The 26,446-nt window shown below is 42.7% G+C and overlaps 1 protein-coding gene across 4 annotated transcripts; it reads left to right on the forward strand.

The window, feature by feature from the left end:
* Positions 1-1,957: 1,957 nt before the first annotated feature.
* Lhx9 (LIM homeobox 9) lies at positions 1,958-23,680 on the forward strand. 4 transcript variants are annotated; one of them, XM_008830255.2, is made up of 8 exons: positions 1,958-2,034; positions 2,500-2,589; positions 2,844-2,906; positions 8,106-8,224; positions 10,045-10,247; positions 11,386-11,741; positions 17,584-17,786; positions 21,842-22,937. In XM_008830255.2, the coding sequence occupies exons 3-8, from the start codon at positions 2,879-2,881 to the stop codon at positions 21,896-21,898; spliced, it is 966 nt and encodes a 321-aa protein (XP_008828477.1). In that variant the 5' UTR covers positions 1,958-2,034; positions 2,500-2,589; positions 2,844-2,878; the 3' UTR covers positions 21,899-22,937. The 4 variants fall into 4 exon arrangements, with proteins under 4 accessions (XP_008828477.1, XP_008828475.1, XP_008828474.1 ...); XM_008830253.2 differs by lacking the exon at positions 21,842-22,937 and adding an exon at positions 18,901-21,375; XM_008830252.2 differs by lacking the exons at positions 1,958-2,034; positions 2,500-2,589; positions 2,844-2,906 and having other exon boundaries at positions 7,567-8,224; positions 18,901-23,680.
* Positions 23,681-26,446: the final 2,766 nt, after the last annotated feature.

Below are 26,446 nucleotides of genomic sequence, written 5' to 3' on the forward strand. Positions count from 1 at the left end.
GAGCAAGAAGAGAAATGTTTTTATCTTTTCAAGTAAATTTGAAGCTCCCAAATAAGGTGCCCCCTTGTACTTGATGAGGTCCCAAAGTTCTCTCTGGCTCTACCAAAGGTCTTTCCTTCATCACAGTACTTCTCTCCAAAGGCATTTGCAAAGTCTCTTGGGCACACAAAGTTCTAACGACATCCTCTCAGGAAAAAAAAAAAAACAAAAAAAAACAGGTTTTCTGTGTGTGTGTGTGTGTGTGTGTGTGTGTGTGTGTGTGTGTGTTTGGCACACAAAGTTCTAACGACATCCTCTCAGGAAAAAAACAAAAACAAAAAAACAGGTTTTCTGTGTGTGTGTGTGTGTCTGTGTGTGTGTGTGTGTGTGTGTGTGCTGAGGAAGGGTGTGGTTTTGAGGGCCTCTTAGGACTCTGATTTCTGGGAAAATGTTGTGGGAGAATCCACAGATATGTTTAACCAGAGATTGGTCTGTCCCTAGAATAGGATACCCTGATGGGTGCCCCCAGTGTCTTGGGTACTGGGTTAACCCTTACCTCCACAAACAATTTGAGTTTGAGCTTTGCAAAACATCCGATCTTAGGGCCTTCCTTCTTGGAATTAAGGTGATAAAAGAGAATGTTAACCAGGAAATTATAGAATGTAGAAGGATTTCTACATCCTTCTACAACACCCTCCCACCAGAAATTTGTGTTCTAAAATGTGCATTTAGATGTGTGCTTCAGGGTGCATGCGCCATTGTGTGTGTGTGTGTGTGTGTGTGTGTGCGTGTGTGTGTGCGTGCGCGCGCGCGCGAGTGTGTCTGTGCGCGTGTGTTAGCTGTGTATACAAGGCATATCGTTATCATATTCCTGAAATACTTCATTACCGAAAGAAGTTAAAAGGCGCTGCTTTGGGAAGAACAATAAAGTGTTTTCCGGTGGAAATGGTTCTATCCTTTTGCTGATTTTCGAAAAAGCTAAGCCGGGGAATCTTGTCCCCTCTTGGCTGTGAAAACTGGCCAAAATGGGGGGATAGTGGAAGGAGCTGGGGAGGTCGTCATGGGACGGGGAAGTTGGGGTCCAGGGAAGAGTAAAGGGAAACGGGATGGAACTGATTGCTGGTGGCACTAGTTCCCGAAACCTAGCCATCGCGTGGAACAAGGGACCCAGTCCTTCGTGCTCCCAGCGACATTCTGGCAATCGAGGTGCAACGAGAAACGCAGAGGGCTCGGATTCCTCACCCCCAGACTGTCCCTTAACATCCCCCAAACTGTGCCGAGCTTGTACGACTGGCTGGCTTCCATCCCCGCACAACTCAAGGGTGGCTCCCAATCATAGTTTTCGCTGGTGGCTGCGAGGCTCACAGATGCCCTCGGTCCATCCAGCCCTCGGCCCATGCCAAGTCAGAGAACCTCTACGAGGCCTCTGGGTTTGGAGAGAAGGCGGATGGGGGAGGGCGGTACTGTCACGGACCAGAGTTCCGGAGCTGCCAGTCTCTCTGCTCACACCTCCTTTTCCACCAGCGAGCGAACCCAGGTTAATCCCTCGCCTTCCGAACTCTGACTACGAGGGGCGCCCTGGGTGGGGTGTAGGGTGAATGATTGACCAAAGGCCTGGCTTCCTATTCTGTTCCACTTGGAGGCGGCTGGAGCGCACCAAGGGCGAAGCAGTCCCACCGAATGCTGAGACGAGGTAATACAGTCCCCGCCCCGTCCCGGGTCTCTGGCATCCCTTGATCATTTGTCTGTATGTTTTAAGTCTGGGCTTCCCCTTATAAGGTTAATCTCAACCCTCATCCAATAGTAAGGGCCCAAGACGGGCAGATGTTTTGGGCTCCCTTGCTGACGGGGTCACAAATGCCGCCCTGGAGGGCAAAGCGCTCTCGGACCTGCTGGGTTTCCATTGCCCAGCTTAGGAGCATGGAGACTGAGCGCAGGATCCGAGTGGAAGGCGGGGATGATGGCTTGAGCAATCAATAGCTTAGCCAGTTTCCCCTAGGAGCTACCGCCCATTTACCGTCTATGCAGGCACCAGCTGGCGGCAGCATCTTTTAGGTACCAGCTTCAGCAAGGCAAAGACTGGCTGGGGGGCCGGGAGCCCAGGGCGCACCGCAGGGCTCCAGCCCCCCACCCACCCCGGCTGCGCCCAGGCTTGAGGATGCTCGCGGCTTTATGAGGTTCCCTTACCGCCAAGTCCTCCATTAACACCTCCTCGGATTATTGAGAGACTGGCAGGGCTGAGCGTGGCCTCAGTGTCAGGGCATTGGCTCGCGGCTGAGCCCTCTGCCCATTTCTCCCCCCTCCCTTTTCCGATTTGAGAAAGCATAAATAGAAAATAAAAGACAGGTGGAAGGGGCTGAGGGTCAGAGGTGAGCGATCAGGCCAATACTGCAAAAAGGAGAGGAGAGAGGGAGCGAGAGGAAGAGAGAGAAAAGGAGGAAAGGAAGGAGGGAGGGAAGGGGAGGGAGGGAGGGAGAGAGAGAGAATTATTTTCATTCACAGGGTTTATTTATTTAACAGAGTGAGACACAGGAACTGGCCCTCACCTCTGGGCACCGTCTGGCTAAGAACCGAATTCTGGAGAGGAAATTCTGACATCTAGACATCAAGGTAACATCCCATTGGGGTCACCTATAAGTGGTCCCTGTAGTGGGCGGACAACTCTGAACGCGAAATGTCTCTGGAGACACTGGGAGGAAAGGTCAGCTTGACTGGAAGCCGCATAGGTCCCGGAGGGAGTCCCGGAGTCCCAGAGTCCAGGCTGACCAGTGGATGGGACCGGCCCCACCATCCGGCCGAGGTACTGGGGAGCCGGGCCGCAGTATCCAGTTGATGCAAGGCTTTTTTTCCTTTTCTCCTGACAGTGCAACCGCCTTTACAGAGCGATCTTTCTGTAAGAATGCTGAACGGCACCACTCTAGAGGCAGGTGAGTCCGCTCCTGTTCCTCGGTATTTTCCTTGCTGCTTTTTCTTGGACCCGCGTGTGTGCTGGGTAAATGAGTATGTGTGTGTGTACACTTATGAGCATGCCTTCACTCAGTGGAAAAGAATATTTGTCTTAGGTTGTGCTTTGGAGGTTGAAAAACAGTTTGGCTCAGAGTTTCCTGGAAGGCAGAAGTCCCAAAGCCTGCGTTTGGCTTTTAAGATATTTTTTTTTAAAAATTTAGTTTTTATGTCTTTGATTTTCCTCAAAGTCCAGGGTCAGGGCTCCCGCCAGAGGTAATGGTGTCTTTGGGCCTCAGGCAGTACTGGCCGTAGGACCTCGGCAGAGCTGCTGGGGTGTCATCTTACTGCAAGTACCTTGCTGGACTTAAGCGGAAACTGGCTTTACCTACTTTTTTTTTTTTTTGTTGTTGTTGTTGTTGTTGTTGTTGTTCAACTCTAATGCACCATAGCGGTTTCTGCGCGTGATCTCAGCTAAACTCTGCAGGGTTTACTGTTTATTTAGGAGGTTCTGCGGGTCAGTGGAGCAGCAAACCTTAGGTAAAAACTGCTTCTGGTTTCAGAAGCTCGGTATTCTCAATCACAGCCCTGTTGCAAACAAAACAAAACAAAACAAAAAACAAGATCCAAGGAGGACATAGGTTTGAAGCAGCTGGCAAGGGCCTTTGAGGCCACTGAGGGTGTGCGCACTAACTACTCGTAGACCTGCAGGGCCCCGACCGGTGAGTCCCAGCGAGCCCCAGACAAGGGTGCGGCAGCTGGACTGCGGTCGCGCGTCCTATCTCCGTGGCTGCCTGGCTGGCTCCTGTAGCCACATCTCGGAAGCCTCTCTTGTGTCCTGAAGGAAGCCTTACTTGTGAGACAGAGGTGTCCCTGAAAGCAGTAGCAGACAACCTGCCAGCCTCGTTTGGGGAAAGTTTGCACATAGATCTGTCTCTGCTGTCCAAAGAAAGGCCTGGGGACTTGCCAATCATTTGATACCTCAGCCTTGCGGCACAGCCTGGACATCCAAGATCGGGTGGTGCCGCCAGGCATAAGGCTCCTAGCACCAAGATTCCGCTTAATTCCCCTCGTTCTTGGGATGCTGCCAACAATTTAAAAACCTAGACAGGATCTGAAGCGCTGCTCCTTTCCAACCCAAGGGATTCTTAAGATCTGAAGAAAGAGAACTCTACCTTTTCATGGTCAAATTTGGGGCATAGGTAGGATTATTGTCTCCAAAATTAAGGTCTAAAGGGACTTTAAATCTCTGATGCTCTAACCCATGGAGTATTTGTTACATTGTTTTTCTTTTCTAGATCCTAAAACCTTGGCAGCTACCTGGGCAACCCAGGGCATCCCCTTTATATTCCCTCTCCTAGCCTCTGAGGAGTTGGGTTGAGCCAGGGCCCTGTTCCCAGGTGGGACTTCTAGAGTCTGGACAATGGCCCTGCAATCTCCTAGAGCTTCGTGGAAAAGCTGTGGTCTTGTACTCTTACTTTAAAACCTTCTCTCCCACTTAATCCAGCCTTCCACTTTGCTGAAAGTTGTAACAATAGCCAGATGGATGCCTACTGAACAAAAAAAGAAAGAGCCTAGTAGATTGCTTGTGCCCACTTGTGAGGGAGGACTGTACCAGGCCGGAAATTTACTCCACTGCTTCTAATAATGTTTTGAATTTGGAAAGAAGATGCCACATCCTATTGGAATGTGGGCTAGACAGTTCCCACACCATGCACCTGTCCCATTGATGAAGGCGGGGTCTTAGCCTCTGCAACTGAAAATGCAAGTGCTCTAACTTTTATGGAACACCTGCAGGCCTTCAGCTGGGAGATAGGAAAAGGAGAAACACTTCTTGTGCTCTAGGCCTCAGCCCCTGGGCTAGGGAGGGTGAAAGGAGCATAGCAACCCTGGTGCTTAATGCCCTTTGAGAGGGAAGAGGAAGAAGCTGAAACAAGCTCTTCAGTAATCTCTTAGACAAAAGGTTAGGACACTCTATGATCTGCACCTGTCCCTAACTCCTAGGCCATTTCAGCCTTCCATTCCTTAAGGGCTTCATTTTTCAAGGAGGATGGGGCTGGGCATATAGAGAACCATTTCCCCCAGAACTAAGAACTCTCAAATTCCAGCAGACGCCCATCCCCCCACCTTTCCAAAGACTTTCTGCATTCTTAGAGCAAGAAAAAACCCTGGCACTTCTCTTCTTTATGAAAGTGGCCAATCACTATAGGTCCAGGACCTTATAACCTGAGTTTTATAAGTAAAAGCAGTTGTAGACAGGTTTCAGTAGGAAGCTGATAGCAGGAGATGCTCTGTCCTGCCTGTACCTGATGATTTAAAGATGAAGTAGATGAATGAATGGCTAATTGCAGGTGTACAGGTCTTCTGTGATTGGCGTTCCTGGAGACTCTTGACAAAAGTTATCACTTTTTAAAAGAGTTGTTTGTTAAGCTTTCCTTCATGAAGTTTCAAAATGATGTTCTTGGGTTCTTTTTTACTGTTCTGGCTAAATAGGACCAAAATCTAACAACCAAATGTAGTTCCCAAGATCCCTAGTAGAGAGTGGGGAAGGGTTTGGGTGGAGCTGAATGAAGTGAACTGCAGTCCTGTATTTACTTTGTGCTTCAGCCTCCTTGGATTAATTGACTGGTTCTTTGGGTAGAGCCCTCCTCTTTCTCCTCCTCTTTGGGCTCTGAGTCTGTCTAACTGCTTACTTGTATGGAGGCAATCTGCCCCTTTGTGAGAGGACCTGCTGTCTAGGAAAGGGCCCCTGCCCCCAGCCCCTCCTTGGGGCCCTTCTTGTGCACACACCGGTTTGAAAAGCTCATTGATTTCCATCCAAAGGGGCTAATTACATTACTTACAGTAAATAGCCGCCCTGCTGTCAGGTAGGGCTGCCAAAGTGTGTGTGTGTGTGTGTGTGTGTGTGTGTGTTGTCTCCAGCTTAGTTCACTTGAGCAGCTTCAATTTTTGTGTTTGAAATTGTGTTTTATGAGCTGTATTCTGGCACCCAGAGGACCTTAAAAGCGTCCAGTCTGCAAACAATATTATTTTTGACCCTGAGAAAAAAGAAGGGGAAGCAGTAGAGGCCCGAGTTGTACCCAGGTGACCCGGAGCCTCAGAGGGCGATTCTTTGGGACAGGAAGTCAAGCTGCGGCACCAGGGTTGTTGTGTGTGTGTGGGGGTCCTTCTCCTTCCTTCCTTCCTTCCTTCCTTCCTTCCTTCCTTCCTTCCTTCCTTCCCCCTTCCATTCCCATGCTTCCTTTATTCTTTCTTTTCATTCCCCTCCTCCCCCTACCTCCTTTTCCTGATTTATTCTCCCCCTTCTTTCAAGATTAGGCTACATCTCCACACTGGGCTCCCCTGGCGGAGGGAGGCGGGCCTGCGGCCTGGCTGCTCTGGTCTATCTGTGGTGTGGCCAGACAGAAGCCCCAAGTTCCCCGGGAGGTGGCCGGGAGCGCTGGGGAAACAGGCTGGCAACCAGAACCATAGGAGAGCGTCAGGCTTTATTCTCTCGGGTTAAGCTTCAGTCCGTTCCGCTCCGCGCTCCAAGATCCTAGTAGGTTTCTGGCCGTTTCAATGAATCTACAGTATCTGAATATTGTGGACCCTTTAATGAGACCTGTGGGAGGGGCAGCGCCGGACGAACATGGACGGAGGGCGACCTAACGAACAATTCTGGCTCTTAGGAAGAGCAGCCTGCCATCCTGTCAGTTCTCACCTCCGGGCCTCCACCTCGAGCCCCTTTCACATCCTCCTGAAAGTGGCTGACGCCTGGTCCTCCTGGTCTGGTGCCGCCGCGCTCACTCGAGTCCTTGAGTCGCTGCCCAAGTTCTAAACGGAACACTACACTCTCCAGTTCACCTTCAAACTAGAACTGAGTAAAAGAATAAGTAACCGAGGGTCAAGGTTCAGTTGAATACCCAGGTCTACGAGACCACGCCCTGGCCTCTACACGCCAGCTTTTCAAAGAGCATCTTTATTTTCAAAAGCAAGCCACAGAAAAGTAGTTCTTCACGCCTCTTTTCACTTTGGGAAACACCTCAGTGCCTGGTAGAGCCTCTCGCCCTTAAGGAGGTAAGGCTAAGGAAGGAACTGCCCGAGACTGCTTTTAGAGAGTTGAGGAAAAAGGAAAGGGGAGGAAAGCAACACGCGTTAAAAACTCCATTTTCGAAAAGTATTTGAATGTCTGCCCACTCTTTGGGTGATAGCCCTGAAAACTGAGGATTTAAAAAAAGTCTGTGGGCAAGGAGGAAATCAGGGCTTGGAGTTGATACTCTGCGCACCCAGGGCGGGGTCTGATCTTGAACTGGGATCAAATAGGCCGTCTATGCCTCCTGAGCCCGGACAGCGACCATAAGGGCTCCTTTACCCCTTTAAAACCGGACTGCTGAGAACTCTTGGAAGGACGTGTGCTCGTGTGTGTGTGTGTGTGTGTGTGTGTGTGTGTGTGTGTGTGTGTGTAGGCGCGTGAGGGGGAGGGCTGTAAATGCCCTCTCCTTCTGCCTCCCCCAGCCCCCACCCCTTGATAATGTTTGTCCCCGCTTGCCCATCACCAGGGGGTTGAGAGGAGTATGACAGGTCTTTGTTGTCTGAATAAAAATCCGTGGCAGCTCTGGGGAGAGAACTCCTCCTACTAAATTATCAAAAATGGGCTGGCTTTAGTCTCTTAACAAATTGGACTCAGCTCCGGCAAGCAGCAGTCCCCAACCCAACCTACAAGCACTGGGAACTTGCAGGCAGCCAGGGACCGCTGAAAATAGCACTTCGTTTTCTTTCTTTGTGTTCAAAACTATTTTCTTTCTTCCCCAGATTTTGTTTTCCTACCCCCGCGGCAGTTGTTTCCCATTAGTAATTTGATCTCTCAGAGCCGTAAGATTCGCCTGCTTTCCCCTCTGTCCACGTTTGTTTGTTTTCTGCACATCTCCTTCAGGGAACCGCGGGAGCTTTTTTATTTTATTTTTCTTTCATTGCCTATTTTCCCCGGGTCTTTTCCCTTCCGAGTAGATCTATTTCTATTGTATCTGCCCCTTTCTTTTCTCTCTTAACCCCCTGTCCCCACGCGTCTGTGCGCTGCTCCCCCGCGCAATCCTCTGCGGTCCAATTTGCTCCTTCCCTCGGATGCACTGAGAGCCCCCGGCGTGTGTTTATGGAAATAGTGGGGTGCCGAGCCGAAGACAATTCGTGTCCTTTCCGCCCCCCAGCCATGCTCTTCCACGGGATCTCCGGAGGCCACATCCAAGGCATCATGGAGGAGATGGAGCGCAGATCCAAAACCGAGGCCCGTCTGGCCAAAGGCGCTCAGCTCAACGGCCGGGAGGCGGTAAGGAAGGGCCCAGTTCTACGCTGCGGGAAACTGCGGGTCGATGGTCCTCGGAGGCTGGGGGGCGGCGGGTCTCCGGGACATTTGCTGGGGGGACGATCGCTGCGTTTCTGGCGTCCCCTGAGGTCTACAGGGCTAAGGCAAAGGCTCGGTTTGCGACTAGGTCCGGCGACCCCGAGCTCGCTATCCTCGGAGCAGGCTGGCAGCCGCGCGTGCGGAGCGGGGATACTCCCTGTAATCCCCAAACTCCTCTCCCCCGACTCTCCGGCGCTGCCGGGCCAGGTCCTCAGCAGCGAGGGCTAGCGGTGCTGCAGGTACCAGGGGTCCGTTCGCCACCGCGGCGACCCAGACACGCTTGAACCGGGGACCCCAGTCTCTCAGATCCAAGACCAGACCTTTAGAGTAGACTCCGACGCGACTGATCTTTTCCAATTCTTTGAACACTGGAGCTCCACACCCTAAACCCACAAACCAAAGATTGTCAGTGTCTGGCCTCAGGGCTCAGTTTCTCAGCAGACACAAAATTGCATTTCGCTTCTGTACCTGGCGGGTGGCAAGTGTAGTGGGAGATCGAATAAAAAGGCGAAGGAAAGGCCCCCTAGGCCAAAAGCTAGACCAAGAACTCCCTAACCCTTAAAAGAAACAAGGACCTCTGTGTTATTATCCATAATAGTTATTCGTCTTAAAAATATTAGTAAACCAAGTGAGTCCCCTTCCCACTTACGGACTGGAGGGAGAAAATTACACAAGTCTCGGGGAATGATTCCGAGAGAACAGTGCTGTGCAGATAGATCCTCGTGAGACCGCTCCAGCCGGTCAGCGGTGTTTTGGGGCGCGCCTAATAGCCAAGTAGGCGGATGCCACGCCATTTGCATCACTGACCTAATAAGGACCCAGGATCTGAGTGAAAGGGCGAAACTTAAGCTTTCCAAATCGCCAAACTGCTGTGGAAAAAGCCCAGTCTCTTTCTGCTAGTCTGAGGGAAAGGTCCAGTGATCAACTTCTTTTAATCTTTCGTGGTTATCATATTTAAGAATTAAAAGCAGCAACCAAACCCAAGCTGGCGTCCCTAAAGTGAATTTTACCGCCCTAGTTAGTTTCATTTGGGATCTAGGTGGAAAACTAGGGTATCAGTTTTTCAAGAGAAAACTGAAACTTGGGTATTAGTTTTTCAAGAGAATGGTCCGTGCTGTTTATGCTGTTGCCAGAGCAAAGAGGGAGTCCACCGACCGAGGATCGGATAGTGGTCCTTCCCCCAGCTCAGCCACTTCCCTCCCAGGAACTGGTCCAGGACCTTGAAACTTAGGAACAGCAGGATCTGCTAAATAGGTCCGGATCACAACAATCCTGGCCAAATTACACTGTCTCCATAAATTTAGAAAAATAGAAATGTTGGTGTAAAAACAAACACCTTATTCAAAATTTTATCTACTTCTCAATAATAATTTCTGTTGTTTTATTTTGTGAATTTTTTGAAAGTTACTGTTTTAAGACTTACTTATTCTAATTCTGAAACTCCCATCGAGCTAGTTGGTGGGCTTTCAGTCCTTTCTAAGCCAGGCTTCAAATGGTTAGAAGATTTTAGGTTCATAGACCAGGGGGACGGGGATGTGGGTTCAGACAAATCCTAAGAAAACGAGCGAGTCAGTCGTGAAAGAAGAAATTGCAAATGTTTTCTGGATCTTTGGTTTTGTGTGCTGTGGCCCCGAACTTCACAGCGTTCTCCTGTGTGCGGGGGACTCCCGCTGCCTGTCCGGAATCCTGGATTGTGCCGCGATGCCCCCAGCTCTCCTTAGATTCCCCGTGTGCTTCCTTTGCAGGGCATGCCCCCGCTCAGCCCAGAAAAGCCCGCTCTGTGCGCCGGCTGCGGCGGCAAGATCTCCGACAGGTACTATCTGCTGGCCGTGGACAAACAGTGGCACTTGAGGTGCCTGAAGTGCTGTGAATGTAAGCTGGCCCTGGAGTCTGAGCTCACCTGCTTTGCCAAGGACGGTAGCATTTACTGCAAGGAGGATTACTACAGGTACTTCCCCTACCACACTTCCTCTGACCCTACGCCTGCTGGAGCCACCTGCCGGAGTCGGGAGTTGCTTCTCTGTCCCCGGGTTTTTGCTGGTTCAGGGTACAGTTATTTCCGAGAGACTGGAGAAATTCACTATATGTGCCTAGGGAAATTCACTGTATGTGCCTTGACATTGTAAGCTAAGCATGCCCTCCCGTAGGTCGGTGAGGACCTATGGGAGAGGCACAAACGAGGGGTTGTGTTTTATCAGCCCCGTGGGAGAAATTTGGGGAGGAGTAAATGGAGAGCTCTCTGGTGAACAGGGCTAGCAATTTTTTGGTTTTTTTTTTTTTTGCCCCTGCTTTATATGAATTTGGGCAACTTCCCCACTGGTGGCCTGGACAGCAGCAACCAAGTGAATGCTTCAAGTGATCTTGTGAATGACCATGAAGAAGGAATACAGTCACTGCAAAACCCAAGTCATCTAGTTCCAAGTTTCCAGTTTGACTAGTCAGATCTAGACTAAAGAGAAATGCTCACCCGTGGTGGTTTACTGAGTCTTCCTAAGTCTCTGGGTTGGGAAGGACAGAGCTCTTACAAGTGACCTAGCGTCCCTCTAAACAGAAGCAGAAACGCTTAAAACTGCCATTTTCTGGGGTTGTCTAGGTTTTCAGATACAGGAATCCTTGAAAGAGTAGTAGTACTTTCCTTCACTCATACAATATTTTGTCAACCACTAAGACGAAGCTGTTCCTTTGGCATTATAGTGCTGTGAATTAGGCACTTCAGGGTTTTATTTATTTAAACAAACAAACAAACTTTGAAACCAGGCTAGCCTGGTCTGCATAGCCAATTCCAGGCCAGCTAGGGCTAAAGGGAGACCTTGTTTCAAAAACAGACAAAACAAAACAAAACAAAAACATTAAAGCTTAGTTCTGCTCTTTTGACTTTAATATAAGGATTTGCTGTTGTTACTCAGAACCAGAACAGGTCACTGAGCAAATAAAACTGTTGTCTAAAGTGACCCAAGTGTCTTTGTGATACTGGAGCAACCCCAAGTCTAAGTCTCTGACCACTACCAACCAAGCACAGGTACTGCAAATGGGAGATAGTTCCTCCTTCCATTAGCCAGTGCCCTGACCCTTCTGTTTGTTTCCAGAAGGTTCTCTGTGCAGAGATGTGCCCGCTGCCACCTTGGCATTTCTGCCTCTGAGATGGTCATGCGTGCCCGAGACTCGGTCTATCACCTGAGCTGTTTCACCTGCTCCACCTGCAACAAGACTTTGACCACCGGCGACCATTTCGGCATGAAGGACAGCCTGGTGTACTGCCGGGCCCACTTCGAGACCCTCTTGCAAGGAGAGTATCCACCGCAGCTGAGCTACACGGAGCTGGCGGCCAAGAGCGGAGGCTTGGCCTTACCTTACTTCAATGGCACTGGCACGGTGCAGAAGGGGCGGCCCCGGAAGCGGAAAAGCCCAGCTCTGGGAGTGGACATCGTCAATTACAACTCAGGTGGGCGCCTCTCCTTATCCCACCTTGGCAGGTCTGTCCTTCCCTGAATTGGTAGCGCCAGTTCTGCTCCAAGATCCAGTTGCCAGACAGCGCTTTGCCTAACAGGACCCTGCTTTCTTACCACAACCCCTTCTCAGTCTGAGGAAGAGAAAGAGAGGAAGAGGAGGAAGTAAAGGAGAGGGACCCGAGAGAACACACATTATTGAGCTTGTGGCAAAGAAACACATTTATAACCATGGGGCTGGAGTGACTTCCCTCAAACAGGCAAAGCCAAATCCTTGTTGCCCATTAGTTAATGAGCCCATTAGTTTCTGGCTCCCAGTTGGAGCAAACAGCCCCAGGGCAATTCCTTTGTCAGAGCCAAATTATAGATCCTGGAGGAGGTTTTCCTAAATACTTAATGGGGGCAAAGAAAGACTTCAGAGCCCAACCCCACTCTGTCTAGAGGGGGAAGAGGCTGTGGTCACCAGCCTGAAGTTAATCAGCAACACAGTTGGCAAGAGTATTGAAAAACTGAATCCCTAATCCTGGCAAAGAGCCGCTGTGGACTGAGACTCAATCTCCACACGGGAGCCAGCCATGCCTCTGGTGTGGGTCAGGGCATTGCCCAGCTTCCTCAGATAGACGATCAGATCATCCAGACTTAGACAAGCAGAGCCATTGCAAGGTCAGGCTCACTGAAGAGGCGAATGGCTGTCTCAGGCCCTTTGCCAGTCTTCCTTTGCCAGCCTTGCTTTGAACACTCATTATCAATCTGCATCCCATTCATGCATCAATTTCTTATGGTTGGTGGCCTGTCCCCACCTCCTGTCCTCCAGGATCCTTAAGTCCTGAGCTCTTACTCAGAGCAGAAGCTCTCCTGGTGAGTCCCCAGGGAAAGGGGGTTCCAGAAAGCACAAGCTAATTTGGGGGAAGAAAATATAAGCTCATTCTGGGGCTAATTCTTTGCCACAATTTTGGGGAGCCTAAGGAGCTTGATTGCTCTGACTTCTCATGCCCTGGTCTGGAACTATCTGGGAACTCAGCAAGCAAGAGACTCATGTAAAAGTCCTTTCTACTGGAAGGGACATACAGGCTAAGTGTGGCTCTCAGCACTCCTAGATCATTCTCCTGTATACTTTTTCTGGTATAACTAGTAGGTCAATGATAAAGCAACAGTATCCATCCAGTTAAGTGATCTGCCCAAGATCACAGCCAGGGTGAAGGTCTCAATGGAGAGTCCTGCTCAGAGTCCTTAGTTTTCTGGGGAGGTAGGTAGAATGAGGAGGCACCCCCCCCCAAGCCCTGTACTATACTCTTCCCAGGGATTCTCTTCCTAACTTAGAGGAAGAATCCATTCTAGCCAGGTACATGGAGGCATCTCATGGAGAAATGGGACTTGGTACTAGGAGGTCTCATGTGTCCTTAGTAGGTTCACATTTGGGTGCAGTTGCTGAACCAAAGGAAAAGGGCCAGGGGGTTTCAAGAGGACAAGGGACGGGTCTGGGGGGCAGATTGCTCAGTCTCTGGGTTTGCCAACCTGGGGCAGTGGCTTCTGGGGCTTCTTGCCTCAGGTGCTTGGCCCAAGCCCCTGCTGAGTTTTGGCGTGGCTTTGCTAAGGGGCCATCTTCTCTGATGCGTGGTCCCCAGGGCAGAGCAGGCAGCACATTAATTGTTCTTTAGTAATAGAAGATGACACTGGAATCTTGAGCCACTCACCAAGACCTTAAAGTCCTAATTGGGGGTTGGGGGGACTCATGCTCAAGTTATACAGTCCTTTGCAGAGAAAGAATGATGTTTGCTTCCCAATGAAATCCAGAGGAGTGGAGATTTCTGGTCAAACTGGAGGCGAGCCTGGATTTTCCCTTGTTTTATTTAATTTAATCAGCTAAATTTGGTTTTGCCTTGGATCTTACTTTATGTCAGGCAGATCCAAGGAGCTTTCAGAGTAATAGAATTTAGCATCTCTTACTTTTTACTTTTCTAAGAGAAATAGGGTACAAAAAAAGCTGCTTGGATCTTAAATTTGCACATTAAAGCTGCTGACAGTTGTTGAGAAAGTTGTCCTGTTCATGAAATAGAAAAGTTGCTGAGCCTGCTCTAACCTGAGACACTAGTTATTACACTACAGTTTCTTAACATCTACTCCATCTTTTTTAGACTTTCCCCAGAGGAACAAGTAAAGAGTGTATATTTCTTTAGGGTTAAGGTAGTCTAGAGGAATTGGTTTAAAGTAATCTAACAAAAGAATCAGGTGTGTGTGTGGGGGGGGGGAGCTTTACAAAAAGTGTTTATGATTTTAATGTCAGCTTGTTGCACAATCTGGGAAAAAGTAAATCTCAGCAAGTTAAAAATATGTTAAAATGTAGAACATAAAATGCACCTACAATTTAAACTTGTATTATTTTAGCCCTCTTTGGATTTGCTGTTACCATTTCTCTTGAAAAGTAATCTTATAGAGTAGTATTAATATGATCCAAACCAACTTACACAATGATGTTTTCAAAAACATGCACACAAAACATACACACAAAACATGCTTATGATTTAAAGACTTTCAGAGAACATGTGAAACTTGGCAGAGGTCAGTTACTGTTTGTCACAGGCTAAATGTATTTCAGTGAGAGTATTCTTAATTTAGTTTATTCCTTTTTGCACAGGTTAATCAAAATAATCAGGTAGATTTATTTGAAAGACATAGAAAGTTTATCTGAATGCTGGATTGAAATAAAGCTCTCCAGAAACGAGAAGATTTAGTCTCGAGTAGACAGGTTCTATTTGGATAATTTAGCATTCATTAAGAGACTGGAGTTTTACAACTTCTTAAAATCTCTTTCTTTAGGTTCTTTCTATTGAAACTTTCAGATTTCTAGCTGTCAAATTAGCCTGGCACTGACCCCTAGTGGTCTCACAGGAATCAGTTAATTCTGAAAAGGTTTGAAACCTTTTGGATTAGAAACTCAGTTTATATAGGTGACCATTGCATAGGAGACTGAAAAATAAAACATTTAGATCTTATTAACTTCAATAGCAACAGATGTGTACTTACGGGTGGAAGTTTGAAACAATTTCAAGTTATTTGTTCTTATAATTTAGGGGGGAAAACCCTCAAGCTTAGAAATAAATGGTGAAGAAACACATCATTTATGTAATACATTTGCCATTAAACACAGTATTTAAGATAATAAACTACCTTAAACTGTGGAAGAAAACAGATTTCTCTGTCAAGTTGAATCATATAAATGCAAACATAGCTACATGGAAATCATATATCATAAGAAAGACCTGATACCTATGTTCTTACACACTGGGTTATAAACTTCATGTGGAAATAAGCCCAATAATTCTATCTAATGCACTAAAATGGTAGGCTGAGTTCTGAAAGAGTATGTAGCTACAGAAACAATTTCATCAAATCTTACTTCAATGATTTTTTTTCCTAAAATTCATTTCAAATGATGAATAGTTATATAGCTAAGTTAGGAGTCATATTCATTTCTAAGGATATTGCCCTGGGAGTGGTGGGATAAGGACATCATTTAAACATCGAGTTAAGGCTTTTGTCCCAAGTGTAATATTCAATTGATGAATTCAGGAAAAGCTGCTCACATATGAAATGAATGCAGTCTCATTTGAAGAAGCCCCCAGAGCCTGGCATGCGCCTCTTTGACCATTTTGCTGTGGGTACATTTCTAATCCAGCTGTGAAATATGACTCAGTTTACTGGAGATAAGTGTAGTTTTATAGTAGGTCATGAGATGCTGTTTCATCCATTTGAGGACACGAAAGTGCAATTCTGTAGACTATTTGAAGTTGACATATCCCCACTGGGATGAAATAGGATATCATGTAAAATATATTCTTTCTCTTGTCTCTGGGTACACGTTGCCATTCTGGTCGACCCAAGAAGTTCATGCTCAACGTTTGATGGCACATATGTGACTTGGATGCCAATTCAAGTTCATTTGATTTTGTATTAATGCTTCCTTGTAATTTTCTTGAACAAAAGGCTGAAAATCATGCTTGTTGAGTTCCTGGCCTTGTATATGACTTAGGAAATCAAAGGGTGAATAGGATACAGTCCTTTCCCTCAGAAAATTCACCTGCCATCTGCTCTTTTGCCAAGTATGATTTCCCACTTATATGTCTTAGGACACAGGGAGATATTAGTTCATAATTCATTTTATTATATTTGGAGGAATTTATTGTTAAATGAGTTTTGTATGAGGCAGATTTACAGTGATGACTGTAAAACTTCTACAGATATACTGATTTGCTGAACATATATATGTATATGCTAGATTTTTATTTATTTATTTTGTTTTATGTGTATAAGTGTTATGCTGCATGTATGTAAGTACACCTGTGTGGTGCAGTGCCCATGGAAGACAGAAGAGGGCGTCAGATCTTCTGGAACTGGAGTTATGAATGGTTGTTAGCTACCATGTGGGTGCTGAGATTCAAACCCAGGTCTTCTGCAAGAACAGTCAGTGCTCTTAAATCACTGAGTCATCTCACCAACCCCATTGCTAGATAATTTTGAAAGTAATTCTAAGCAGAGCATAGCAGGCAGATAACATTTTAAAAAGCAGAATGAGAAAAGTAATATTAAGAGAGGTCTCACTTTCTTCAGGGTTGAAGTTTTTCACGATGAATGATATGATCATGTTGATTTTAAATAATGCACTGAGGCACAGGATGGTCAGATATGAATATACATTAGATAAACATGAAATAAGAGTTTAAAGAAAAAATACCTATGCCCTTGAATTTGATTTGCAAAGGTCAGTACATACATAGTCAAATCTTTTCAGTCTGTAGTCATATTTCTTGTGCAGAGCCAGGAAATGGCCCTTTAGAATGTGAACCTTTACATTCTGAGGATGAGAACCTTTTTTGCTGATTTTAAAGTCTGACTGCTTTTGCCCTTGGTGCCCAGGAGGGTTTTGCAAGAGCAGAGAAGATGCTGCCCTCTTTCTGCCAGGTCAGTCGGTGGCACAATTCACATCTGACTCACACACATCCAGAGCAGAGGAGCCAAATTCTGAGCTGGAAATAAATCAGCCATATGTCTCAGCAGTGAGCTATGGGCAGTGCTTCAGGCATGAACAAATAAGAAGGCTGGGCTCATTTTCTTTCAGAAATATTTATTAGAATAGCTCCAAGAGAAAAGCATTTTCTCCCCTGATATAGCCCAAGTTAACCAGCTGTAGCTAAAACTCTCAAATGTAATGCTCTTACAATTCCTCAAGAAATTTGAAGTTTCCTGATGTCTCCTCCTTTTCCAACCTCTTTCTTTTTCCTGGTTGAGAAAGCTTCAGGAATATAAGACAATGCTAAAAATGGGAAGTGATTTAGATTATTCCTCAGTTGGAGAAGGGGCCTCTCAAAGAACTTGAAACTTGAGATCTGAAATGCTTGTTTGCTATATCCATCATGATAAAAAGTAGTGCCTTGGGACAGTATATGCAATTCAGAAGCATTGACAAAAGTCGAGCTTCAAAAACCTGTGAACATGGGCACCAGGATGCAGATGCACATTATAAACATTATAAAAAGAGTTTCTTCCTTTCTCATTTGGAGGCCACTCTCACCTTCTGTTTAGGGTTTACTCGTTTTGCCAAGGTCTTCTACCAAAAATCAAGCAAAGGAAAGGCTTTACCTAATATTTTCTATTATGCAAACCAATTGTATCCAAATGGACTGGGTTAGCTGACCTCAGCAACTGTCTTCTTGTCTAGATCGTGTTCACAGCTGGGTTGGCAGCCTTTGGGTTTATTATGTCAGCAGTATCATACATCCGTATCATGTAAGCCACTGCAGAAGTTTCCACTGAGCATGTCTGTTCATTGTTGTAACACAGGTTGTAATGAGAATGATGCAGACCACTTGGACCGGGACCAGCAGCCTTACCCACCCTCACAGAAGACCAAGCGCATGCGCACCTCCTTCAAGCACCACCAGCTCCGGACCATGAAATCCTACTTTGCAATCAACCACAACCCTGATGCAAAGGACCTCAAGCAGCTTGCTCAAAAAACAGGCCTGACCAAAAGAGTTTTGCAGGTAAGGCACGTCCATTGTTGGCTGTGTGTGCATCTCCTCCCTTCCCCTTGCCAACATCTAGATCTTTTCCCTGATCACCTTGGTATGGATGTTTCCTATTCTGCTTCCTAGTAGTTTGCCTTAGTTATCTCCCTACAGGGGCTTCTTGGAAGGTACTCGAAGAGGGATCCAGGGTCTTTTAAAGTAGTCACATTCTCTCTGCAGATGGAGAGATGGTCCAAAGCCTCATTGCTGAATAAAATGGCAGTGATGTCACCCAAGTTTGCCTCTAGAGATTTTCATTTGTGTTGGGTTCAGTGCAATAGTTTCTGAGTATCTCTTGACCCATCTCAGCAAACTTTTGTGAACCCATGCAAGCTTGCAAACTTCCAGATTCAGGCACCTGCCCCCTTAGCTCCTGAACAGTCAAATGAATAGTGTCTCAGCAAGCAGTTGGAACGAGGATTTTTCCATGTTTATCAAGCCATAACTAAAACCCAGGAGTTTTTCTTGCTGTCGAACTGCTTCCCTAAAGTTATGGTAAGAATTATAAAATTATAATGGGTTACTGTGAGTGACCTGTGATCTCCCACTGGGTCGTGACAAGCAGCAGCCATTTTCTGCTCTGATACCTAGTCTCTAGCTGTTTGGGTGTCTGTAGCTCCGGAAGTTTTCCTGTCTGAAGAGTGCTTGCCAGGAGTGAGAGGACCACCACTTTAAACTCTCGGTCTATTCCGGTCACAGGAGTGGTTCCTACTTTAAATTGCTTTTAGTGACCCTGTTTTTCCCTATTCTGAAGAGACAAAATTTGAAGGATGGTGCATTTCCCCCCTTAATCTCTGTGCTTTTGTATCATGGTATCTACACACAGCACCAGTTATTCCAAGTGACACTTTTAATGTAGGAATACGTACAGTTGAGAGAGAATACATCTATGCTACTACTACTTGTTAGTCTAGTTTGAAAGGAGAAAAAAAAGCCTGTTTTTTTCCCAAGAGAATTATATTTAAAAGGAGAAATAGAGCAAAGAAAGAAAAAGGAATAAAGTAAAAAAGAAAGAAAAAAGAAAAAAAAGAAGAGAGAAAAAAAAACTTAAAAAAAATCGATAAAGAAATCAATTGGGATTGGTTTGCAGGTTTGGTTCCAAAACGCACGAGCCAAATTCAGAAGGAACCTTTTGCGGCAGGAGAATGGGGGTGTTGATAAAGCTGACGGCACGTCGCTTCCGGCCCCGCCCTCAGCAGACAGCGGCGCTCTCACTCCACCCGGCACTGCGACCACTTTAACAGACCTGACCAATCCCACTATCACTGTAGTGACATCTGTGACCTCTAACATGGACAGCCACGAATCCGGAAGCCCCTCACAAACTACCTTAACGAACCTTTTCTAACATTGGTTTTTTTTTTTTTTAATTCAATTCTTCCTCTTTTTATTATTATTCTAATATTATTATTTTATTATTTACAAGACCTTTTTTTTTTTTCTTCTTACCCACAAGATATTTGGGAAATGAAAATATCAGCTTGGTGCGTAGCATCCGCAACCACTTGGCGAATGAGTTGACAGTATTGTCTCTTTTAAGTGAACATATTTTGTCTACCAATGTGTATTTCGATTTTTTTTCTTTCCTTAATTAGGTCTTTCAGTCGGTAAGGGGAGTTTTTGAATCATTCAAATAAGTGCCTCTTAAAATTGTATGTTACTTATTTCCAGAATCTCGGAGGGAAAAAAAAAATGAATGGTATTATGATGGGTAAATAATCATATTCCTGCTTCTGCGGTCAGGTTTTCAAAGAACCAGTTAATTAGTTACTTGTAAAACCTTACAATTTGAAATCTTCATACTAAAAATTTAAAACTGAAAAAAACGTATCAAGCATTACTGTTTTTACCTGAAGTATAAATTCAAATGAGGAATATGATTAAACAAAACATTAATATAAATTTTAAATAGTAATGATTAATTGGATGGGAGGTCTAACCCAGAAATGTAACTTATCCTGCTGTTAGGGCTGTACAAGCCCGCAAACTTTTTACTTTGTTGTTTTTCAAAATTAAAGAAAAAAAAATATATATACACATATATATATACTTAAACTCCCTGTGTACCCATGAAAATTACACATAGAAATTGAAATTTGATACTTCTGACCTCCTAAAACCTAAAAAAACAACAAAAACAACTTCTGAGACTATTCTTTCTACCTTACCTTTTTTTTTTCTCCTAGAGAAAATGGAAATAAGCAAAATATAATTTTTTAAGAAGTAAAAATATCGGTATAATTTAATTAATAGGTCTATTAATTGGCTTCAGCTGTACCATGATATTGTATCTGGTGTTCCATATGAATAATGTCTTTTGTTTTTTTTTTTTTTAAAAACAATTTAGCAAACTAATATCAACAATAAGAATTCTTTGGTTTTTCCTTATTTTATTTGGCACAGGTTGATTTATATATACAAAAACCTTTTTAACACGACAGATGTGAAGTTATGAGTCAAGTAGATAAACTCAGAAGCCTTGTGGATGCTGATCTGAATATATTTCCTAGTTTACAGTAGCATTTTTTTTTTCCTTTTAATTTAAGGTAAAATCTTAATGGTCTGGGCAGTGGTGAATGTTCATCTATATGCTTCTGTTGTAGTTAAATACCAATTAGATTGTGGATTTCCTAAAAAAAATTAATTAAAAAAGAAGTCAAGATCTATGTCTTGCTTTAGTGGATTGTTAAGAATAACTTTGCACATATTGTCCACATTTTTGGACCCCTTAAATCTCCTCTGGTGGTCTAAGTGGCTATTTAATAGATATTAAAGGTGTCCTTCTGGCTGTATAAATGTGTGGTTACATATTGACAGTTCACTGCCCACATTAAAGTGCATTATTGTAACTTTTGCTCAGGGTCTTTAGAAAATTAGCACAGAAAGTAGCTTATTTTTTAAAAAAAGATGATGGAAGATAAGTTAACACTGTAACAGAAGAAAGGTGTGATCGCCATTATATATTTAGCAAGTGTGGTCATCTTCTATGGAGCTTAAATCTTGACTTTTCGTATTTCTATTACATTTTGGGCATTTACCACTAACCAGACCAAACAACCTTGATAAGGCTGAGATCTTATTAACACACTTTTACAGGTAAAATATTGACACATAAATTTTGTTCTTTGACAGAACAATATATGGTACTATAGATCTACTTTATTAAGTAGACTAATCTATAACTCAGTTCTCCTATGTGCCTTATGATATAACTTGGAAGTAAGCTTGTGAAAAATCAGGATATATGTGTTGTTTGTTAAATTAACTGTTTTAAGCCCTTTTGACACCTCACTAGTTTTGTACTGTTTTACCTCTTATTTCTGAAACTCTTTTTATGGTGTATCCTGTTAGAGGGGACAAACATGTCATAGAAAGCAGTTGTGCACTCTTTCAAATATAGTTGATAAATTCAATAATCTTATATATTGAGCTTCGTGTTTATAGTACAGTAAGTGGTCTAGCAAAATTGTCCATGTTCCTTTGTTTATTGATAAATGCATTGTATAGAAACTATTTCCCCTAAATATTTATGGACCAAACAATTGTGATATATCCTATTAAATTTGTGTGAATAAACCATTTTGAATCTAAGGAGTTTTATTTCCCATCAGTTTTACTTAAGTTTGACTTGTATTAGGGTGCTTTCGGTATTGTTGTGTAAATGCTATAAAACAGTAGTGCAATTAAAAAATTCAAACATACAAATCACCCTTAGATTTCTAAACTTATGATTCATATTAAATGCACACACCATTGCATATGCAATGTGATTCAATCTTGAATTACCTTTAAATTTATTTGCTTATAAACAAAAGCAATGCCCCACTGATTTGACTCAGTTCAATTTTTAGAATAAAAAATAAATTAGTAGATTAGTAGTTGCATGAAAAGAAATCTTAAATAATATGATTAAGATTTAATATTAGAGCTATTGAGCACAAGTGGATATTTGTAAATCTAAATAGAAATTGCAGACCCCTAAAAGCCAAGTTGCTCTGTAGTTAATAAATTGTCACTATGATTTTTTTCAGGGAGAACAAATCTTGGGGCATTACAGCCAAACATCCCGACGTTTGAAAATTCCCTAAAGTATTAAAAGAAGGGGAAAAGTTTGATCGGAAATCCACTGCAGTGAAGACAAAGACACTATTAGGTCATGATAACCATACATTTAAAGTTTATTGAGCCAAAAAGAGAGAGAGAGAGAGTGAGACTTAAATGTCATTTATTGAATGTTAAGTAAACTTCTGTTCTTTATGATGTCTAACATAAACGGAGGCTTAAAATTATGTGGTTTAACAAACGAAGGAGATAACTCATGTATAAACCAGAGCAACCCAGCAGTAATACGCCCTCCCCTCATTTGGAGAAAATTATTATTGAAAACAATCCTACACATTTGTCAAGCACAATAGTTGTAAAATAAAGCCCCCAAATATCCATTTCACCTGCTTGCTAATGTGTTTTAGTCCTACCTGTTAATGGCATTTTCCAAGTGTAAATTCAAAGACAAACTTTCACTCATTTAAGAATATAGGGATTAAACCCAGTAATTTTAGTGTTATTGTTTATTACTTCCTTTCTAAACAGAAGACTCTGCATGCACTTTTGCATCTGTCACCTCTAGTGTACATCTCTGTAACAATGACTTATCTTTGCTGTTTCCTGTATGATAAATAGCTTTCATTAATAAACATTTTGTTTGATGCAAACATAGTTAACTTTATGTTAAACACACGCTGTTGGAATTAATTTTGAACAGTCTTAAAGAGGCAGCACAGAGCACTTGCAACTTGTTATGCCCAGGAAGTTATCCAAATGATAGAATGAGGTAAAATTATTTTCTTGGGTTTTTAGCTTTTTATAGCTTGTTTTCATTTATCGTATTTGGTTGACACATGTATAAAAATAAAATAGCAAACCCAAATTACAACAAAAATAAACCTCAGAATACATTATTATGTAAAATTTCAGCAACTTCTTTAGATTATTAGGGTAATATTTATAGAATCCTTCTGAGTTTACAAGTTCACTATGCAATGAGCAAATTTATTGAAGTATACAAACATATTCTGAACTATGAAAAGAGTCACTCTGTGTAGTTCAGGTTACATATGATATCACAAACAAGGGTCAGTGGAAAAGAAAAGCAAATATTTAGGAATGAGGTTTCTTTTCATTGCTAACAGGAATACTTGAAGAAAGAATTTTTAAGCTACTCCTATTTAGCTGTACATCCAAAGCACATGTTAAACAAATTAGCATATAAAATACTTTCCAGAAAGAATTTAGTTATGGTGAAATTTTTATTATATACAAATAAACCCTATGTAAAGGATGTAAGTTTTATGAATTACAGACATTAAATTTTGCTGACATTTATTCTCAGAATTTTGAATGTTTTCTCAAATGCTTTCACTTCTTCAATACTAAACAAGAAAACAGTTTTTAAAAGAAAATAACTCCTAATAAAGCACACTGCTCCGTGACGAGTGGACTACTGTGAGTGATCATGGAACATGTTGGCTCTGTCAGTAACTTGAATGTTTATGTCTCATTGAAATCTCTTCATGGCTCCAGCAACCTGAATGGATTTTCCAATACATTTCCAGCCAGTTTGTTGAAATCTTGGTCATGTAAGCTTTGCCTTTTTCCTTTCTGTCACCTGGGGCAGTTTCATTTTGAAATATTTTGGAAGCTTGCCTGGTTTCACAGACTTTTAACTATTTGTCTGGTATGTGAAATGCGGGAAGAGACCAAAGAGGGAAAGAACGTAACTGAAATTAGACATCTGAAAAAAATAATACAAATTTGAAACAGGCACATATTTTAAAAAGAAAAGAGCACTAATTATGTGAGTGGTAAGAGAAAAAAGCATGTGACGTAGAGCTGGAAGATCTATCACGATTTGCTATGATGTACAACCGTCTTAGTCTGGGCAACTGCAAATTTGTTTTCAAAGAATGGGTGCTTTTGAGATGGGTGCAGGGCACCGAGATTTTATACTCCTACCTCCCCAGTACTAGACTACTCTAACTTCTGGCAAACTGATCTTGGGCACACAAACTTTTACTAAGAGTATCTGTGAAGTCTGGTTGAATAATCACTTTAATGTTGACTTACATAGGGGATAGGCTTTTGATACCTCAAATAAGAATAAAACTTCCTAATACAGAAACCAAAGCAAATGACTCTTAGAACCTTGGTGATTTTCATTACCTACAAAGTAAATAGCTTTACTTAACTAAAATTCTAGTTGAATTTACTGTATGGTTTTGGAGGCGAAAGCATTTTTTACTGGCCCCATATAAAGATCAAATCATTTTCTGTTGCAATTGTGCCTACAAAGATTATGGTGTGAAGCAGTAGAAATGGGAAGTTCTGGGATGGCTATGTGGAGTCCTGTCATTCTAGGCGCTTGAGGAAATATGAGGGAGAATGCTATTGTTAGAAAAATATAAACTCTTAGTTTTGTATAGCGTTTCGTTACTTCATTTTATCTATGTTACACAGTTAACTTTACTTGTTGAAAGATTATGTACTGTCAAGGACATTCAACACCTTTTATACTTTATGGTCACTAGATGTCAGAGGGAATAAGAACACTGGGACTTAGGCTACACTAAGGAATGGTGTTGCATTTTCCTTGAAGCTGTGCATATAGATATGCTCTGGGTTGGACTGTGGGTGGATCTATTTTCTGTTTTTAACAATGGGAAATCAACTCTGAAGATTGAAATTTAAAAAAAACAACAACGAAATCTCTGATGCACAGTCCTTTGCTTTACAGTCAATGTCAAAAATTGGAAATTATTTTCTTTATGTTTTGCTATTGATTTTAAGTGATTTTTTTTATCATACCTAATCTGCCCTTATAACATTTTCCCAAATTAATATGATTTTCTCTATTTTCAAAATAAAATACTAAGTTAACGCTTTCAATGCTCTGTGGGAAGATTTCCGTTTTATTTTACCTGGTTTCATTGCAAAAAGAAAAAAAGTTCATAACTCTGCCGGACACTCAAGGAGAAGTATCTAAATGTGATGTAAGCAGCAATACAATCCTCACAATTCATTTCCTTGTTAACTGTGTTGCAAAATAGATGTTTTAATCAACATCCCATCCCGTTTGCAACATTTCTCTGTGAGTATTAATAAAATTAACCACCTCTCATGATATATCCCATCGCGAAGTTTCTTTTCCCTTGGAGTATTAGTTTTTGCTTCTCTGGATTCCACTTTATCTTATGCTGAAATGACAGGAAGCAGCGAGAATAAAGATTCAGGCATCAGCCCTGCGCAGAAAGTTCCGATGTCCATTTCTGCGTACCTTCAGCTCACTTGTTAGAACTGTCAGGAATGTTTCTTTTCTTTGGAGCTTTCTATTTACATCGTGCATGATCTTATAAATTAATCTGATGAGTAACTGGATACCTTTTATGGCTACTTGAAATAAAATTTGCTACAAATAAGATGCTCTGGTCCTCTGTTGCTTCATATCATGCATGACTATATTGATTTTTCCCTCTACTTTCACATAGAACCAGAAAATATTAACCTTTGAGGATGTTTAAATTGTTATTTATGAAAAACATGCAACAGTGAAGAAGCTCAAAGGTGGCCCCGCCCTTCTTCACTGCTTCCATTCTGCTGTTTTTCCTTTTCCAATGTAGCAAAGGTGTGATGAGCGACCAGCGTGGACTTTGGCATTCAACAATTCTGACAGCTTGCATCACTTAAAGTTATAGTTATTATTTAGTAAACTTTAATTCTATAGGATAAATGCCCTTTATGAAATGCGAGTTTTGAAATGCACATAGGTATTTCAGGATTTCAAACAGTTGTTTGAATTCTGCAAGGAAAAATAGTTTTTCAGAAGAAAAACATAGTGGAAAATTATTTTAAATGCAATATTCATAGCGTTTTATCTGAGTGACCTAGAAAGTGCAGAGGATTTTTAACAATTTATTTAATAACCACATAATTAGTAGAAGCATTTCATTACATTGACATAGTCAATAACAGTTTCCAGAGCAAAGATGCATCTCTTTCCAAAATTGACTGTAGTTTTTAGGTTCACAGTGTTGAATTAATGCAGTTATACATTATTGTACTCAGTATAAACCCTGTAAGACATAAAATTGAATGAGGTTTTAACCTTTAAAAATATCTCTATTTCATTTTAGAATATACTGTTTCATACAGAAAAACTCATTTTCAATGCAAATAACACTTAGATGTTGAAAGTGCAGAGGATTTTTAAAGAGCTAGAAAAATCTCCAAAATGTTATAAGGTAAATACTTAAGTGATGGCATAAGTATTTGTCTATAAGAAATTGAGACAGCTTGTTTTATGAATGCAATTACACAGTTACCTTATTTTTTTTGTTTGTAGATCTGGATATTTCAATGACAAAGACATGTTTGTATTTCTAGTGGTTCTGATTAATTTTTACATAATTTCTAAAAAGTCTACAGCCCAAGCCTGGTGTGCGTGTGTGTATGTGTGTGTGTGTTATTCCTAACACCTATTAAGACCAGTTGTTAATTAAAAGAAAAACAGGCAAAATAATGCCAATTTCTCATTGATCTATGTACAGTGGAACCCTACTTTTCACTAGCCTAACTTCTAGGAG

Source organism: Nannospalax galili, unplaced genomic scaffold (assembly GCF_000622305.1).
Source record: "Nannospalax galili isolate Female #2095 unplaced genomic scaffold, S.galili_v1.0 scaffold113, whole genome shotgun sequence".
Classification (NCBI taxonomy): Eukaryota; Metazoa; Chordata; class Mammalia; order Rodentia; family Spalacidae; genus Nannospalax; species Nannospalax galili.

Coding starts and splice junctions, on each gene's coding strand:
- Lhx9 (XM_008830252.2), top strand. CDS start 8,051: ATGGAAATAGTGGGGTGCCGAGCCGAAGACAATTCGTGTCCTTTCCGC. Junction 11,742..17,583: donor CATCGTCAATTACAACTCAG/GTGGGCGCCTCT, acceptor GTTGTAACACAG/GTTGTAATGAGAATGATGCA. Junction 17,787..18,900: donor TGACCAAAAGAGTTTTGCAG/GTAAGGCACGTC, acceptor ATTGGTTTGCAG/GTTTGGTTCCAAAACGCACG.